The sequence below is a fragment of the Colius striatus genome, chromosome 11 (genome assembly GCF_028858725.1).
Source record: "Colius striatus isolate bColStr4 chromosome 11, bColStr4.1.hap1, whole genome shotgun sequence".
NCBI lineage: Eukaryota > Metazoa > Chordata > Aves > Coliiformes > Coliidae > Colius > Colius striatus.
Genome location: NC_084769.1, coordinates 25,579,239 through 25,597,366, shown reverse-complemented (window position 1 = coordinate 25,597,366; position 18,128 = coordinate 25,579,239). Strand labels below are relative to the sequence as shown.

Genomic DNA, 18,128 nt, shown 5'->3' with positions numbered 1-18,128 from the left:
GAATGTGAGCCTACAGTTTGTACTCAGACCAGACTCCTGCTTCAAATGGAGAATTTCTTGAATAACTGTACATGTCTCTATTTTTATACATACATGTGTATTTGTGCATATATATATATAGATGTATTTTTATATATGTATTTATTTAACATTGTATCAATCTCAGAGAGAAGCCAGGAAATAACTGATGACTTTTTATTATTGAACTTGCGAGGAACACACAAACCTTGTTTTACATAGTTACTGCTGAAGTAAAAATTGCAAAATTATTTTAGGCTTTGCTAAAGCCTCACAGTTTCCTTACAGTTGTGTCAAAAGGTTTCCAGTAAGAATTTATTTCTGCTTTTGTTGTCAAGTTGGAATGCCCAAGAACCTCAGAAAACACTTATTTCCTAGAAATTGTGTTCCTTTGACTAAATCTTACTTGGGAGTCCAGTCAAAATAGAAATACATGTTTTACTTAGTGGGATCTACATTTAAACATTGATAAAGGGCTAAATAGTAATAATAGCAAATAATAACTAGTAATAGAAGGAGCTGTTTGTCCATGTGGAGTTACTGTATAAATTCTTATAAAACAATACAACTGGTAGCAGTTCATATAACATCTCCTACGTACCAAATGAGTGAACACTCAGGACTATTGTGAAAATGTTTCTACCATTTTTCAGGGGTCAAAATCAGTGATTATCATATGCATTTTATGCAAATCAGTTCATACTGATTCTGAATTAGAGTTTTTCATATGAAATGTCAAACGCCTGACACATCAATAAACCTAGCCTTTTGTCTGACTTGCTACACATAGCTTAGCAAACTTGAAGGTTACTTTGTCCTTTGTGATATTTAAGCCCTTTAAGAAGCTTTAAAAAATATTTTAGGGTAAATTGCCTTCTTTTGTGCTTTGTTTCTTCACCTCCAGTGTGGCAAGAAACAAACACTTCTTTAAGGTGAATGTGTACATTGTATTCCAGATTACAAGAAGTCATAATTCTTAATGCTTTTCATGGACTGATCTCTCATTACAAAAACGGGTAGTGATATTTTTGTAACATGTGCAAGCTGACAGGAGAGCCCAGGGCCACACAGAAAGATGGGTGGAAGCTAAATCCAGTAGTTGTAAGGTGGGGGTGGTGAGACAAACAGAAAAGGAAAACAAATGATAAAAATTAAGAAAGTTTAAATATGAATAAATAATCTGTTGATTTATCTGGGAATCACAAGTTACTGTCATTGACAAAAAGTGTCAGAGAAGTACTTGGTCTTTCCTAGGTCAATCAAATGGGTGAAAATACATTACTTTTGTTCAGGGGCAGGACTATGAATCAAAGGATATGATTGTTATTCTTGTTTTTCTCAAACTTGATCTGTAGCCAGATTAGTCAAAACAATGTAGAATGGTGTCAAGATAACCAGGCTGCCTCATTTCTTGTTGCCATAGTTATTAGCACGTTACCAACAAAGCAAGTTGCAGTACCCTGCTCTGCATGTAGTCAAGTCAAAATTATTTTAACTTTAGCCTGAGACACAGGTAAACACACATGACTTGGTAACTAGTCTTCATAAGATGTATAAATGTGTATTTCTTTGCATTCTGATACGAACATTTATTGCTTTTTCTTTCATTTTTCATCGAGTGGAGAGAGAAGTTGCTTTTACAATACCAAGGTTAGATTGGCAAATATGATGTCATGTTTGGATCTAGAAGAGGCACAGCTTGAGTTATTGGCACTCTAGTGGGAAAATAAAGGTTATTTAGGATACAGAACAATGCTGTGAGCCCGTGACATTTTAGCATTTTTCTAGTAAGTCTTGCCCTTTTCATTCTACATTCTGCAGCCGTAACTGATGTAAAAGTCGTGAGACATTTCATATGAAAAAAAACCAGCAAGATGAGCTTCTTCATCATTACACCAGTGAAGATAAATATTATTTGAAATTTTAGTGGAAATCCAAAGAGATTATAGGCTTGAGAACAGCTCTAGTTATAAGCTAGACTGAAACAGATGTCTGAAAGTGAGAGAAATTTGAGGACAATATAACTTTTCATGTCCTAGCACACTTTCTTACACAGTTTTAGAAGAAATTCACTTTTCCTTTGCCCATCTTTCATCTGGCTAATAACTGTTTACCTGTTTAGTCCCTAAATATTTTAATGGAATACTCAAATTGGTTTTCTTTGCTGTTGCTTGTAAAGAAATACTTTGCAAGATGACACTTGGATTTATCTGTTCAGCTTGCAATTTTTCGGCACACACCATGATCAAGTTTGTTTATTATCCCTAATGGCACATTAATGCTCCCATTTTTGTCAGTCATTTTATTATTGAAATACAGGTTTGCCAAGTCTCCCAAATTTTCTCTCCTGAAAAAAGATTACATAAATCTTAGAATCCTTGAGGGTTCAGTTCCGAGGTATTCTAGATGAAGAAGAGCCTGAGGGGAGGTGCTCTGGGCATTTTTTTTTCCTGCACAGAAGTCATCTTGGAAGATAATGTAGCTGAGATGGCACTTCTCTAACCTGAGAACCAGTGGCAGCAGAAAGGTCAGCTGCCTGAGAAAGAGTGTGAGGTGTGTGGAAGAAAATACCTGTGCTCCTTCCCAATTGGGCTGGTGTGGAGAAAGTACTGAAATCCCTACTACTGGTCTTTTACCACCACTGTCCCTGGGATGATGTACACACAGCTATCAGCCTACCTCTGCTGTTCTAGTCCCAGGAGCTGAAAGGGTTCATGCTGCTGTTCACAGAATATTGAAGGTACCCATAGGTTTGGCTCTACCACTTCCCTACTGTACTTTCTGCCTTCCCAGTCAGGGAGGCTTTGGAGAAGAAAGCAAGGCAAGCAGCTGAATAAGGGAAGCCTGCAGCACTGCTTGGGGCTCTTGAGCTGGTTTTACTCTCCTACCTGGCATGCAGTCCTCCTGCTAGTGCATGGGCAAGGCACAGAGATGGTGGCATGCAGCTGAGCTGCCTGCACCTGTCCAGCAGGACTCACTCACAGCTTTGCATAGTTTGGAGAAAATTGTTGAGTATGACTTTTAGGTGGTTTTGAAGCATCCTGAGGTGCTGAGGATGGAAAGTGTACCAGCTGGCTGTGATTTGCATCAGAATTAATCATTGATATTTCCTCCTAGTGAAAGTTGAATATCTCTCTTCCAGAGTGTAGTTCTAAAGCATTTGCTAGGAATGGAGATAACATAGTATATAATGTACTTTTAAAACTTCTTCCTGTATTATATCTTGTTTTCTTGTATTTGACTTCATTTGCTGTTTAAAATGCTTAGCACCCACAATGCAGTCCTAATTTAAATTGTCTTATATTATAATGATAGTATCATCCAGATTTTAAAGTTATGAACTGAGAGCTATGCATTTTAAATTAGATTCTTATCATTAAGTATTTTTTTGCTTCTCAAACATTGATGTCCTGAAATAAATTTTAAAAATGAAAAATATCATTTTTTAAAATTAGCTCAGAAAGCATTATATTTCCTTAAAAGTTCCTGTCAAAGTATACACATGGCATTTATTAAAGGCACTCAAAATTCCTATCATAAATGAAAGATGATACATTTAGATTTGTGTAAATCATTATTATTATCTTTTTTCATAGTCTTTTAAGAATATTGAGTTTTCGTTAAAATGTGTGACTAAGTTGAATTACTCCCTAGAAAATCAATGCAGCCAACAAAAATCAATCCTTTTGCTTTGATTGAATCTTTCAAGCATTTTACGATGCTTCCTTCCTTCATTCATGTGCATTACTTTGAAGCTTCAAGTTATTGTAGTCTTCTGTATGTATGACTGCTCACAGTAACTTTTTTTCTAAGTAATGTTTCTCAGGTAGTGAAACTTGATCAGTTGTCTTCTCAAAACTAAGACAACATGCATTCAGTTATTCATACAGAAGCTACATCTTGCCAATGTCAAAATTCTGTCTGCAATAAGTCAATGAGAACTTTCCTGCTGATCAGATGAGGTATAAGGTGAGGACTTTAAGGTCTATGTTGATTTTGAGTTTTCTGTAGAAGCTGCACTGGAGTGTGGTGAGTTGAACCCATAGTTCTAGTGTCTTACTCTCATTTACTGACAGCTCTCTCGCCCCTCAATAATTATGTCAGAAGCTCAACCAGGAGAAAAAAAACAAAAGGGAGAATCTCCATGTGTTGGATGTCTACTTGAATCCACCTGCTGCAACACATTTAACATTATTGATTTTAAGATTTATTTCATGATGCCTTCTTCAGCTGTTCAGGTCTGGCACTTCAGACCAAAATTTTTAAAAATGACATTTCTCTTGACAGAAAAAATATAGCAAGTATGAATTACAAATACCTCTAGTTGTTAGATTAATTTGAAAAAATTAAAATCTTTAAATGATATACTTTCAGATAGTTCTACAGAAAATATTAATTAGAATTTGTTGCTTTTGATGAGCAGGGTTGTATCCCAGAGAAACTTGGAATATTATCCCACTGGATTCCTGTGTAGACACATTTCATTATTAAATGCTCTATTTACTTTATTTGGGAGACCAATGCTATTTTCAGTAGAAGCAGTTGTGTAGAGAATTTTCTACTTACCATTTCAATAAATACTAAAATATTGTTCCATAGCTAATATTTAGTAATCATTAATCACTGTGAATGATTCTACTGTTCCTGTGAATGTAACTGTAAGACATGCCAGACTCCCAAACAATGTTGACTATATTCTTTTCTTCCCTTGCTATGCCTTTTGATAGTTTCAAAGACAGCGTGGAGAAATCATCATCTTATTCTGACTGGTTAATAAATAATAGCATTGCTGAACTCGTAGCTTCCACAGGTCTCCCAGTGAACATCAGTGATGCCTATCAGGATCCTCGCTTTGATGCTGAAGTAAGAGATTTTTAGAAATACAAATATGCATCATATTTTTACCCTTGCAACTACTGTCACACAATTTTATTGTTATAGCCAAGTGGCTGTAGAGCATGTGAATATTTTGAATTATTTTTCCTATCTAATGTGTGTCCTCTGGTTTGCTAATGATGATTTTAGACAGTAAACACGTGTCACTGAATTAGTGTATGACTTTAGCCAGTTACTTAATCTGTCCATGATTCATTATCTGTTTATAAGTGATACCTTCTCCTAGCAAGTGCTTTGATATTTATGCAAACTGATTTTTATTGCTGAAAATTCCCCTGTTGGTGTTTAGTGTTAGTAGCACTATCGTTAGCTGGTGGGGTGGTTGGGACTGTACACACACACACAGTGTAAACAGAACCAGTATCTAGAGACAAATGTTGTTTGTGATCTAACTTAGCCAGCTAACCTTTTAACATGCACAGCTGGATTAGTTATTCTTCAAGATATATATCACTCCTAGTAAAATTTGTTTGTGTATCCTGAGGGATTCATTCTAACCTCAATTAGGAAGGTGTAGGTACAAACAAAAACATCTATGTATGCTTAACACCTAAATAAATGTAAGAGGCATATGGAGGGACAAAATCTTCACTGAATTTTGTCCAGTGAAATAGTATTACTCCAGGAACTTGGCGAACAGTTGGGCAGCACATTAATTCATGGTCAGCAAGCTTGCAAAACTTACAGCAATTGTGCTTGGAAGTGTCATATTGAGAGTTTGCTTGGTTCCAGTTTTTTTCCATGTGTCATTAAAAGGATTCTCTCTCAAAACAGCATAATTTGTCAATACGAGAAATAGAAGGAGCCTGCTGTAAAAGTGTACAAGAAAGCTGTGTTGATGCTAATCTGTTCAGAATTTCAAAAAGTACAATTAATGCCTGGGGCCTATTTCTTGCCAAAGAGATAGGCTAAAATAAAGCATGCCAATCTGTTTGCCGTTGTACTTTTAAAATATCACGTCCTGAATAATTCAACTCTCAATTGTTATGCAGTCAGTTCTTTCCAAGCTAGAAGCACTGCACAATTTATACAGAAAAAAGAAAACACTTAATACGAAAGGCAGTAGTTAATTTCTGTTGGTGAGTTCCTATGAAAATTTAATTTTTAAATTCAGTTGTTCCAATTATTTCTACAGACAGTCAAGTGTAGCAAGAGGAACATATTATCCCTTACGAGTTAGACAAAATCAAGCATACACTTGTAGTTATTAACAGAACTTCTGTTCTCTGCTTCTAAACACATTTTTTTCTCCCAGAACATTGTCATTTTCAAAGGTCGATGCTCAATGTAATTCACCAAGAATTTAAAGCCAAAATATTTTTCATCAAGTTGATTTTAAGATGTGCATCTTAAAATGTCAGTAGTTCCTCCACTCCCATGGATTTTAGGTGGCAGTATGAGTATGTACAAAAAAGCAGTACACCAGTAAAATCTGAGTTACATCTTTTGCTAGCTAGGAGTGCTAACAGTGATCCCAACCTGTCTCCAGTAAATTAATTTACTGCTGGTCTTTTACTTTTCTGTTAAGAGATTGCCTGTAGCACTGGCAGTTTTAGTAAGAGAATAGGAGAATCTCCTTTGAGTGGGCTCATCCTACTCTCTTTCTTTTGAAAAAAATACTTGCTTTTCTTCAGATTTTGCAGCAATGACCCTAAAGAAAAACATTTATTACCTGTGGGAAAGAGAGAATCAGTGACACAAAAATTAGCAACATTTTACACTATATTAGAAAACAGTAAATAAGTCAGGGAATTATCTTCAGAACTTTAGGACCTGCATAGAAAATCTGAAATCTTGGTTTTGACTCCACCCTTCTGATTTTTTCCTAGCTTGCACTTCTGCATGATTCTCTGCTTGCTCTTGCCTTTCTTCAGAAAATGCATATTTCCTGTAAGCCTCTTTTTATAGCTCCTTTAATAAATCCAATTTCAGAGTGACAATTGAGAAGAGTATTTCTAAGGCACACTTATTCAACAGAGGTCATCTCTACTAATCCACCAATATAAGCAAGCCGGGAATCATCTGGACATTGGGTCAATTGCAGTTTATCTTTAATTTCAAATCAAAGTCAAATAGTGTAAGCTTTCTGTGGCAAAGATGATGATGTTTGTATTTTCTTTGGGAATTTTTAGAATAATCTTTATGACTTTTGGTTAATCTTACTGTGAATGATGTTTTAGCAGATTTTTTTTGAGTGAGAGCTGATTAATGTGGAATGATATTTGTAAACATAAAGTTACTCCTGGACATTTTTATTACCAGAATGTAAAAGGCTGCAAATGGTACCTACTGCTAATGGAAGCTCCCATTTCTGTGTTTCAGGCTGATCAGATTTCTGGCTTTCACATAAGATCTGTTCTGTGTGTTCCTATATGGAATAGCAACCACCAAATAATTGGTAAGATCTTCTTCATGGCTGTGTCATTTTTCTGCTAATCTAAATTTAATTCTGTCTTTTTAATTCTATGTTCCCTTTTCTTCTTTTTCCCAGCTGAATATTGTTAAGAAGTTACGGTACCTAGGATGCATGCTAAGTATCCAAGAAGGAATGTTTTGACTTGGATACTGTATGGACTTTTTCAGCTTTCCCATTGTGTCATTGTTAAGTTATATATTGAAGCTTGAAGATTAAGGAGATGAAAACAGAAATTCTAACAATAACAGTGAAAAACATTTGATATGCTTTGATACTTTTCTTGGCTTTCCCTTTTTTGTACACAACTCAGGCAACTGTTTCTGCAGTCAATAAACAAGTAGTCATTTTCTTCTTAAATGATAAACTAGTCAGGGAAGACTAGTAATCTGGTAACCAGAGAGGCTGTGGCAGTGAGGTGTACTAGATCAGGACATCAGAGGGTTTTATTTCTTGTTTGATAGGATACTTCCTAGCTATGATACACCCACATTTGACTCTGATTTATTACCTGCTTTTGACACAAAAAGGAGCAGCACTTGTAAATAACAGTGTGAGATTCCTCTTAACTTTCCACAGAAAAATTCAAGTCAAAGTGATAGCAATTTAAACCAATGAGGCAGGACTTAGGTCTCAGTATGTTGTGGCTGTCAGTGAGAGCTGAGATCAGTAGTGCATTGCTGAAGGCACTCATTGCCATGCAGGATCAGCAGAGATGATGTGGGAATTCAGTGTTTTTAAAATATGGCTCATTGTTGTGAAGCATGTATTATCTTAAAGAAGTAGAAAGAAGCTGAACCCTTGACTGCTGATAGCTCGTACTTTATTTTTCTTTATTTTTATTTTTGTAGCTAAATGAAATATAATTGATTTGTTGCGTTAGAACTCAGTATTAATTCAGATAGAGCCAAGAGCTTTGAACACTTTTTCAAGAGTTTTGAGGAAATTATTCTCCTTTTTTTTATTGGTTCAATAGATTTATGGAACAGTAAAGAGAAAAAAAAAGGACATATTCTCAGGGGATGCTAAACCAACTAAGAGTTTAGGAATGAATGTACTGATTGAGGAAATTATATTAGTAACTCTAAGTTGCTGGGACAATTTACCCGATTGCTGTTAGCAAAGTGGTCAAGTTCTTTCCCAAAGAGATCTTTAACCTTTTGCAGAAAGCTTTGCAAGTAACTTTTAGATTTGGATTTATTGTACTTGGAGAGTGAGGAATAACAGATGAAAGTAATAAACCAAGTCCTGGAGTAAAAACCAATCAGATCTTTGCATGTTTATATCTGTTTAATAATTTTCAGAATAAATATTTACAGTTTTTCTTTTCAGTTTGACAGATGTGTTTTAAATGTTACCATTCAATAAAATATTCTGCATTGAGAAGTAATGAATTAAGATTAAATTTCATATTAACTCTTTCTAAAGGGGTAGCTCAAGTGTTGAACAGGCTTGATGGGAAACCCTTTGACGATGCTGACCAACGGCTATTTGAAGTAAGAGGAATTCAATTTTGTAGCAATAAATATTTTTCACCAGGATTTGGTATTTCTGAGTAATGCTGCTTAAGGCTACTCTAGGGAATATGTTGTCTGTATTTATGGTTTGACGTTAATTCTCAGAACTCCTCACTTAATAATACGGCATCCTAATTAAAACAAGTTGTTTGCCTGTTATCTTTCTGATTTTGCTGAGGCCAGTGACTTACCATCATGATTATTCTTAATATTGCTATGCATTTCTTTTTCATGATTAAGCTAGCATTCATCTTCCCCTTTCTGTTATAACTGAGTTGTAATTGGCTTTCTTTTCTTTTTTTTCTCTTCTTAATTTTAGGCTTTTGTTATTTTTTGTGGCCTGGGCATCAACAACACAATTATGTATGACCAAGTGAAGAAATCCTGGGCAAAACAATCTGTGGCTCTTGATGTATGTGTACATCTTAATGAAACCTTTTCTTGATAATTGTCACATGTAAAGGAATCTGCTGCTTCTGAATTTATTGTAGTTAGCATCATTTTTTATATCTACCTCTGCACCTCAAAGTGTTGTCTCATTTTAAGGTAATGCTGAAGGGAAACTTTCTCAGGGTACCTTTAGCTGTGGATCTCATGCACAGCATAGGTAATTTTGAACCTGGATATCTCATTTGATGCCTGTGTTTTTTAAATTGGAAGGGAGGACAGCAATGATGGAGAATCTAGTTTCTTACAGGTGTAAGTACAAGAATTAATCTAGGATAATCGAGATCGTAATCATATCTAATCACATGTGTTTTCTTGTCCATCTGTAACTGAAAATTCCTTAGAATTTTATATTTTAGATAGCTTGTAGTTTTTCTAGTGTTCTAAATTTTAAGTCAAACATAGTGTGAACAGGACAAAATTTTAAAGAAGTGATCGTGATTGTAGGGTTTTTTATGATCAAAATCAACCTCTGCTGAACTCTGTCCTGGTTTCGGTTGGGACAGAGTGAATTTTCTTCCTAGTTGCTGGTACAGTGCTGTGTTTCAAATTCAGTGTAATATTGTTGATAGCAACAGCTACACCATCAGTATGCTAAGTAGCGCTCATCCCAGGGACAGGAGTTTTTTCGGTTTCCCAGACTCTGCCAGCAAGCAAGTGCACAGAGACTGGGAGGGAGCATGGCCAGGATAGCTGACCTGAACTGGCCAAAGGGATATTCTATACCTTGGAATGAATGCTTCTCCTGGCCAGAAAACAAGCAGTGACAGGTATCACACTTGGATATATAGGATGAAAGTTAACGTAAAAGTTTGTTATTTACTATTGATATCAAGGAAATTTTAATTTCCCGATTTAAAATGCAACTTCTTTCTTTGATCTAAAAAAGACAAATAGCCATATAGATGGAATGAAAATTAGAGCTTTGATAAATGGTTTGATAAATGCTTCAGTGAAAAGTAATTCTTTCTATAAATGAGCAGCAACTCTTGATAATATTTGTATGAAATGGTTGAAGATATAGCAGAAAAGTACTTCATGGAAGAATCGTGCATGCTGAAGGACTGTGAATCAATTTTCCAGTAATAGAATACTTTAGTAATATTTATGTGTTTATCTAGGATGGCAGTGAGTGGCATTTGAAAGTAACATTGATAACAGATGTAAAAGGAATCCATTTTGTATATACCAAAATAAGACTCTTATCCAGATGTGGAGATACTACTTTTCATATAGAATTCTCATAAGATTGGCAAGTAAACAGAAGACCAAAATATAAATAAATGATGAGGAAAGGTTGACAGTAGGATGTCATACAGTACAGAAGCAGGCTATTAGTATTTTAATATATTAAGGATGCAAAATTTGTCAATGGTTAAAACACAAGAATAATAAATATTAAGGAAGACTGTGAAAATCTAGAGGGATATAATGAATGCAGATAAAGGAGAAGCTTCACAAGAATTTTGATATTAAGAATAATCTCTTACAGTATAAGACAGAATTTTACTAATCTTACAGATTTCTGAGAGAAGCTACAGTATAGCTGGACAGAAAAAGAGATACCAGAGGAAGGATGTGATGTGTAGCTACAGAAAGTAAAACACAAGATAGAATAAGTGAACCGATGTTTGTTATTTATTTTCTTATAGTGCAGGAATGATTTCCTGTTAGTGTAAAAGATGACACCTCTGAAATAGATATGGGTAAATACACCCTGAGACTTATTGCCACAAGGTATTGCAAGCTGAGGGCGTTTGAGATAGAGTTTAGGTATTTGTATGAGTAACGGAGACATTCATAGTTGGAAGCAAATTAAAAATGAGAAATCTATAGCAAAGCTTTAGCACATAAGCAGATCCACTGTTCCTGTGTGGTGAGGAGAACCTATCCTTGCCAGTAGTGCTCTGACTCTCTGAGCTACCTCATGGGCCAGCACCTGATCCAAGTGGTGTCAGGCCTTGGTGGGTCCAGTACACAAGATGGCTTTTCACCTCCTCGAGTGCTTGTGCAAAATTAGTATTGTCACATAAGGATATCACGTACTCCATGTAATACATGGATCCTTATAACTTATGAGATATGCAGTACTTTGTGCATTTCATTTGATGCTTTCATCTCTGGAATGGAACTTAACAGTGTCAAGCATAGCATAGACATACTAATTTGCATGCAGCAGTGTGCCACTAGCAAAGGAGTTTAAGCTTAACAGTATGCCTAAAGGCATTATTTAAAGTCTACAAATCTACTTCTGTTTTTATATTAAATTTTTTCTCTTTTAATTATGGAACTCTAGGAGAACAATGTAGGAATGCTTATAATATTAAATTACTTACTGTCCATGATTCCCTGTAAAATTCCCTGCGACATAAATGCCAAATGTGTACCTGATAGCCTCCAATTAGTTATTATATGCTGACATTTAGAACTGAATTACCATGCATAAATATTAATTAAATTTGTTTTAAACATCACTGATTAGACTGTACTACAGAGACCTATTATTTCTACTTGTCAAGTCTACAAAAATGCTTTTTCTCTTTTGTTCTGGAGCAGGTGTTATCTTATCATGCAACATGTTCGAAGGCAGAAGTTGATAAATTTAAGGTAAGGATTCAAGATTTTAATTATTTCTGAAAATATAACTGTAAATTAAAATGGATGTAGATTACATGAGAAAAAAATTGTACATTACAAGCAGAAAAATCATAATGATAACAATGATTTTTGAAGGATGGATTTATCTTAGGCTAGGAAGGTGGAAAAAAGTCTTTCAAATGATAAAGAGCTGCAGTGATGGATGCACAGTAGCAAAATACCATTGTCCCAGCACCAGCTGCTGGAACTGCACATCAGAGTGGGTTTGGTGGCCTTCTCAGCAAGAACCAGCATAGGGAAGTCATATCATAGTGAGATGTGGGGAAGAAACTGGAGAAAATGAGAGTAACTTGAGACTTTACATGTGTATATTGTGGAAGCTGTCCTGTGTTTACTAGAAAAACAGAGCATTCACTGTCAAAATTGAGCATAAGCTCAGAAGGCTGGATGTGAAGGTGAGAAATCCTTTTCTAACTTCTGTAAACACCCTGGGCAGAACTGTAAAGCAATATGTGGGGAACATGGCGTTGCTAGGGACCAATAATTGAATCCTGTCTTGCCCAGAGGTAGAGAGCAGACAGAACAGTGAGCTTGCTTTTTTGTCACTGCCAGCACTCCAGACCTGCTTTTGTGATAGGCTTTGTCTGTCCTTTTCTTCTTGAGGAAACACTAGGGAAACAGTGGCACTTTCCTTGGCTACTAGTGGACAATGTTGTGGAGAACCCCTCAAAGTTGTTTGTGGTGTTTGTCTTCTGTATGCAAAGTGAATTGGAGACTGTGGTGAGGTCTGGGAAGGAGATCTGGACTGTCGTGACCTCATACTGCTGACATTCTTTTCTGGGGCTCCCTGGCACCAGTAGGGTGGCTATTTAGACTCTTGGTTGCAATGTGATCTCTGGCTGTGGTGGAAGGGAGAAGCTGTGGATGATTTAGCAGAGCTGATACTGGGACTGGGGATGTGTAGCTATTGCTAGTTAGTTGATTAGCCCAGTTTATGGCAGTGCCTAAGAAATCTGTATCAATACGTGGCGATAAGGGTGTAATATTCTCCCTCCATTATAGTTATTGGTGCAGTTACCCACTCTTTTGTAAGCTGAGGATTCGATTACTGAATTACTGCTGGAATCAAACATGTTTCAAGATCATTCCAGCTCTATACCCAGCAGAAAATACTTTCATGTCTTCAAAGTTGTATTTAATGTTTGACCAAAAAAAAAAAACCTCACTGAACACGGTGTGAGAGCGGAAAGAAAGGGATAAAGGACCATAAATTTTTTTTTCAAATTTTTTTTGGTCTACCTTAATATAGGCACCTGTAATAGAGCTTCTGTGACTGACAAGATTCAACCAATATCTTTCTACATACCAATATCTTTCTACATATTGGTTGCTGTCAGCCATTGAAAAACAATTCTCCATCATGGTTTGTGTAGTTGAAATAAAAGCCTCCTATGTTACTTTTTAGACTTAGATACCAGTGTGACAAGGAGCTATTCTATTTGTTTTCCCAGCTGTCTTCGTTAATAGATTTTCCAAGTAAGGAATGTCTTGTCATTATCCATTTACCTGGAAGACATGTAGCTTTCCATTTCATTGTTAATCATAAGGAAAGGGGAAATAAAAAGCATTTATTCATTATAAGCCCTGATACATCCAGTTTTATAATGAACATGGATGAGAAAATGAGGAATACAACCAAGTTATACTTAAATTAAGCTGGGATTTCTTCTTCAGGGAAAAAAAAATCCTATATCCGGTTGTCTTGCTTTCAATTATTGACAAAATGAGTGCTGAGTTCTCTTTGTTAATGCTTTACACCTGTCCTGGTTTGAGCCAGGATAGAGTTAATTAATGGAGTAGTGGTTTTCTTCCCCTTTGCTCCAGCTGGGCTAAACCACAACACCACTGATTGTAAACAAAACAGCAAACACCTAGAGGGAACCAGTGTGTCTTGTGAGCCTTCAACAGAGAGCTCATCCCCAGAGAGGGCCATGTGTCTCTGGTATGAAATTGCACCCATCTACACCCTTGCAGAGGATTTACTTGCCGAGGTCTCCTGGGGAATCCTACCCTGAATTCATGCTCTTTTCTGTGTTCCTTATGTTGTTCTATTTTCTATAAGTCTTTTGTTGTATTAGGTTCATCTAGACTTGACTGACTAATAATCCCTCCCTCTGGAGCTAAAACTGATCCCTCTTCCCTTGTTGATTTATTGGCAGATGTCAGGGGAAATGTCTGTTATGATTTACCTGATGTGCTGATTCAGTCAGAAGAGTAATAAACATACATGATAGAAACATCTAAATGGGAGAGGTGCCAGTACTGGTTCTTGACTGACATGAGACCTAATAGTAATTAATGACTTGGGAATGACAATACATTTGAGTTGACAACTTTTCAATGTATTACCCCAAACACATTGTAACTGGACCCCAGCAGCCTGAAAATAATTGTATAGTCTTCCTCCTAGTTCAAGTAGTTTATTACCATCTTTGTCATCTTATTTCTTTATAGTCTTAATAAAATGTTTTTCCATTAATTTTTGTTTGCCTAGGATCTCAATAATATTCTGATACAAAATGATAAATTGTAAGTGTACTTTTTCTTTTGGCTTTTACCTGTGAATTAATTTTATTGCATTACAGAAAGCCTTGCAAGACTAGTTAAAGTTGATTTTTTGCTGTAAATTTTGTCCATAATTTTCTGAAGTTATTGGATAAATTCACAGATATATTTAGTATCTTTTTGAGAATTAAATGTAATCACCATGAGAAGTTTTTGTAAAATAAATGACATTATTTCTGTGGCTACTAGTCCTGTCTAAGACTTAATGGAACAAACCCACCTTTATAAGAGACTCTCAAGTTAAATACCAAATGCTAGGATGTGAAAAAGTGCAGAGCACTATCGGTTGTGGAACTGGAGGGAAATGCACGATAGGGAATGTAAGAGGAGTGTATGATAGTGGCCCATGTCATGCAATTGGCCCATTCCATATCTGACTCATACAATTGTCTAAAATCAAAACAGCAACACAGATTTATGTCAAACTTTTTTTTTTTGTTTGTCATTCATAAAATTGTGTTGTAATGTTCCCTCGGCCAACGTCCATCTATTTACTCATGGCAGTTAGTCTTTTGTATTGCATTTTCCGATAGGTTAAATGAAAACTTGCATTATCATGCAGTGTAAAATGGGTCATTTTTAATGAAAACAGTAGGTTTGTAAAATAGGGAAAAACATATGGAAGCTCAATTATTAGCATTTTCAGAACATGCAATTGCATCAGAATTATTAATCAGACATAACAGTGGGGTGTCTACAATTATTTCTGTATTTGGGATATGTGCTGTACTTCCAGATTCTAAGAAATAGGATGTGGTGTTTGTGAATGAGTCATAGGATTAAAATGAGTAACAAAACCATACAATTTACAGTAAGAATTGTACTGTCCATTGCCAGACTGTTTTATTTGCTGGTTTGTTTGGTTTTTTTTTTTTTAGATTTAGATTATGGTACTGTGGTAGGTCGATTTCTGATACCATTGCACTAGACATAGGAAAACAAATGAAACTTTGCTTTTTGTGGGCATTTGCAAAGAAAACAAAAAATCCACCTTGAATGCAGACATTTCTTGAATATCTGAGAATGTCAGCCTGAAGTCTTGAGCCTGATTTATCACAATGTTTCTCACCACTTGCATCTACATAATGACACTAAATTCAAAGTATATTTTGACAGGATAAGCTAAAGTAATGCACCAAAGAATTATACCCATATCAATATTCTTTTTATTTTTCTAAGAAATTAGGTATGATTTTAAAAACTGTGGTGACTTAATTCTCTTGTATTTTAGTCTTAGAAGACAATTCTAAGACTAAATTATAATTCTAATTTTCCTTCTGTATTAGTGCTAGTGTTTAGCTGTAAGCATTTGCATGATTGGAATAAAAAAAATTAAGACTAGTGAAGTCTGGTTAATCTAAGATTGATACTATCATGTAGCATCGTCCTTCAGTGGCAGATTCCTTCTCATTGACATGCTGGCTTTAGAAGCCTAAAAATAGTCGTCTTTTAGACAAATATAGAAAACCAAGATGCATGAGTAAGGAATACAGAACTATGGTCAGGACAGGATATTTATAGCAAAAGCTACAGACTTCTGAGACAGTAATGAGCAAGTCCTGTGACTTAGGAAGCAGTCCCACAAATACATCACCTTTAAATCAAACTAATATTGTTTGCAAATAGAATATGTAAACACTCTCCTATTAGGGGTAATATACAAGAAGCTGTTTTTAAGAAGCTAACCTAATTGTGCAGCTGTGAATGGTATAAGCCAGATCAATATTTAATGACTATGATGCATTATTTATAGCCCTATGAGATCTTCGGTTTTTTAGGTCAAACAGCACCAGGAGAGCTACGCAATGGAAAGTTATGTATCACCTGCTTTACAGAATCTTCAATTCAAAATGTAGTGTGAATAACAATTCCCCTATTTCTCAATTCCATAGCTGGAAGTATGGCTAGTTAAGACCTACCTCCATACAGGCAACTTTCAAAAATGTCTTTCAAAAATGAAGATATTTAACTAAACAACTATTGAAAAAGTTGAATCAGAAGGGAAACAACTTTTAGGAGTCGTACTGTATATGACAATGTGAACAGTTGAATCCTTGAAAGATGATGGATTTTAGTGAATTTAATACTTGGAGCACATTACACGTGTGACATAACAGTAACTTGTTATTCATGTCTTATTCTGTTACAGTTTTAAACCCATCTTTAAATGTGTAACAGTGGGTGGCACAATGAATTATTTTTTTAATTAATTAATTTTATATCCAACCTTTGTAAGGATTGGGAAAGCATTTCTAGGTTTTGTTATTCTCGCCATCTTTCAATTTGGAACTATTTTAGTTGCTTTTATGTTCAGGTAATTAAATAATTTGTAGTGGTTTATAATAATTATGTTATAGTCTTCGTCAGTAATTAAATTCCAGAAAGGCAAGCTGGCCTTTGTGTTTTGGACCACTTATGAAATATTTCCACTTAAATATGTGTAGCTAGAGGATGAGGTTTTCATGCATGGATGACACTGCCATTTTAGTCTGTTTGGTAACATGGGGTTTCCAAGGACCAAGGGCATATAATCGCACTGCAAAGTCAGTATTGCAAGCCATGGTCCCAGCCATGCCAGTGGTGAAACACACGCAGTTCTTTAGAGACCTACAATTCTGTGTTAAGTGCATGAAGTTGTCAAAAATACTTAAGCATGTGAACATTGTTCTCTAAGGCTAGTCAGATGGACTTTTGGGCTCCTCTTTGGCTGTCACAGGAGGGTATGTGCTGGCACCATCCTTCTCTCCAGTCCTATTACAGCTGTTCAGGTTTTGCTGAGAGTAGTTGTAGTGGTTTAGGCCCATCTGGGAACAAAGGACCATGATCAGCCGTAAGTACCAAGGGCCTTTGGAATGCCCTAAGGACACAAAGGTCTCAATTGCCAGTTATGGTCCTAGGCAATACAGACAAGACTACTCAATTTAGGGAAGAAAACATAAATTAATTTAGTCCACCACCAATGAAAAACATAAAACCCCGAAACATAACAGAAAGAAAACAACACAGAGTGGTACAATGATAAATAGCACAACCAGCCCTTTAAGACCACCTTCCCTCCACCCCTTCCCTCTCCCAGGCTCAGAGCCCTGATCGTGGTGTCTTTGTCTCCTCCTCCCATGAACAGCTCGGGTGAGGGAATGGGTCCCTCACAGGCTGGGTAGCCCTGCATGGGCCACTTCGATGTGTTCATGCTGAGTGCTGCAGCTCCTCTCTGCCTCCTGTGTGTGTCTCTGCGGCCCGCAGGCTCCCCAGCACAGCCTGCGCCATGGCTGCCTCCTCACACAGTCTCCTGCCCATCCAGGCGCACTCACACAGAGCTGCTGCTGGCTCTCAGTCCTGCCACTGCCCTCCATGGGTTGCAGGGGCACAGCTGCGTTCTTGCCACAGGTTGCAGAGGGGTCTCTGGTCTGTTGCTCCTCCTTCCTTCCTCCTTCTCTGACTGTGGCATCTTCATGGTCACCATCTTGTACTTTCTCCCAAGCACCTCAAATTTCCATCCTTAAATAGAGATGGCAGAGGCACTAGATTGGCCCAGCCGGGCTGGAGGTGGGTCTGAACCGCAGAGCCAGGGGAGCGTTTCTAGAACTGCTTACTGGGACCAGCACTGCAGCTCC

General features: G+C 36.5%; 1 protein-coding gene across 5 annotated transcripts in view; it reads left to right on the top strand.

Annotated features, from left to right (window-relative positions):
- The window catches only part of PDE11A (phosphodiesterase 11A), a 145,540-nt gene that overhangs the window by 70,925 nt on the left and 56,487 nt on the right, over nt 1–18,128 (top strand). For all 5 annotated transcript variants that reach the window (XM_062004894.1, XM_062004893.1, XM_062004896.1 and 2 more), the window contains exons 6-10: nt 4,746–4,881; nt 7,237–7,312; nt 8,756–8,823; nt 9,164–9,256; nt 11,848–11,898. In XM_062004894.1, the coding sequence (XP_061860878.1) occupies nt 4,746–4,881; nt 7,237–7,312; nt 8,756–8,823; nt 9,164–9,256; nt 11,848–11,898 (424 nt within the window). The remainder of the gene's footprint in view (nt 1–4,745; nt 4,882–7,236; nt 7,313–8,755; nt 8,824–9,163; nt 9,257–11,847; nt 11,899–18,128) is intronic.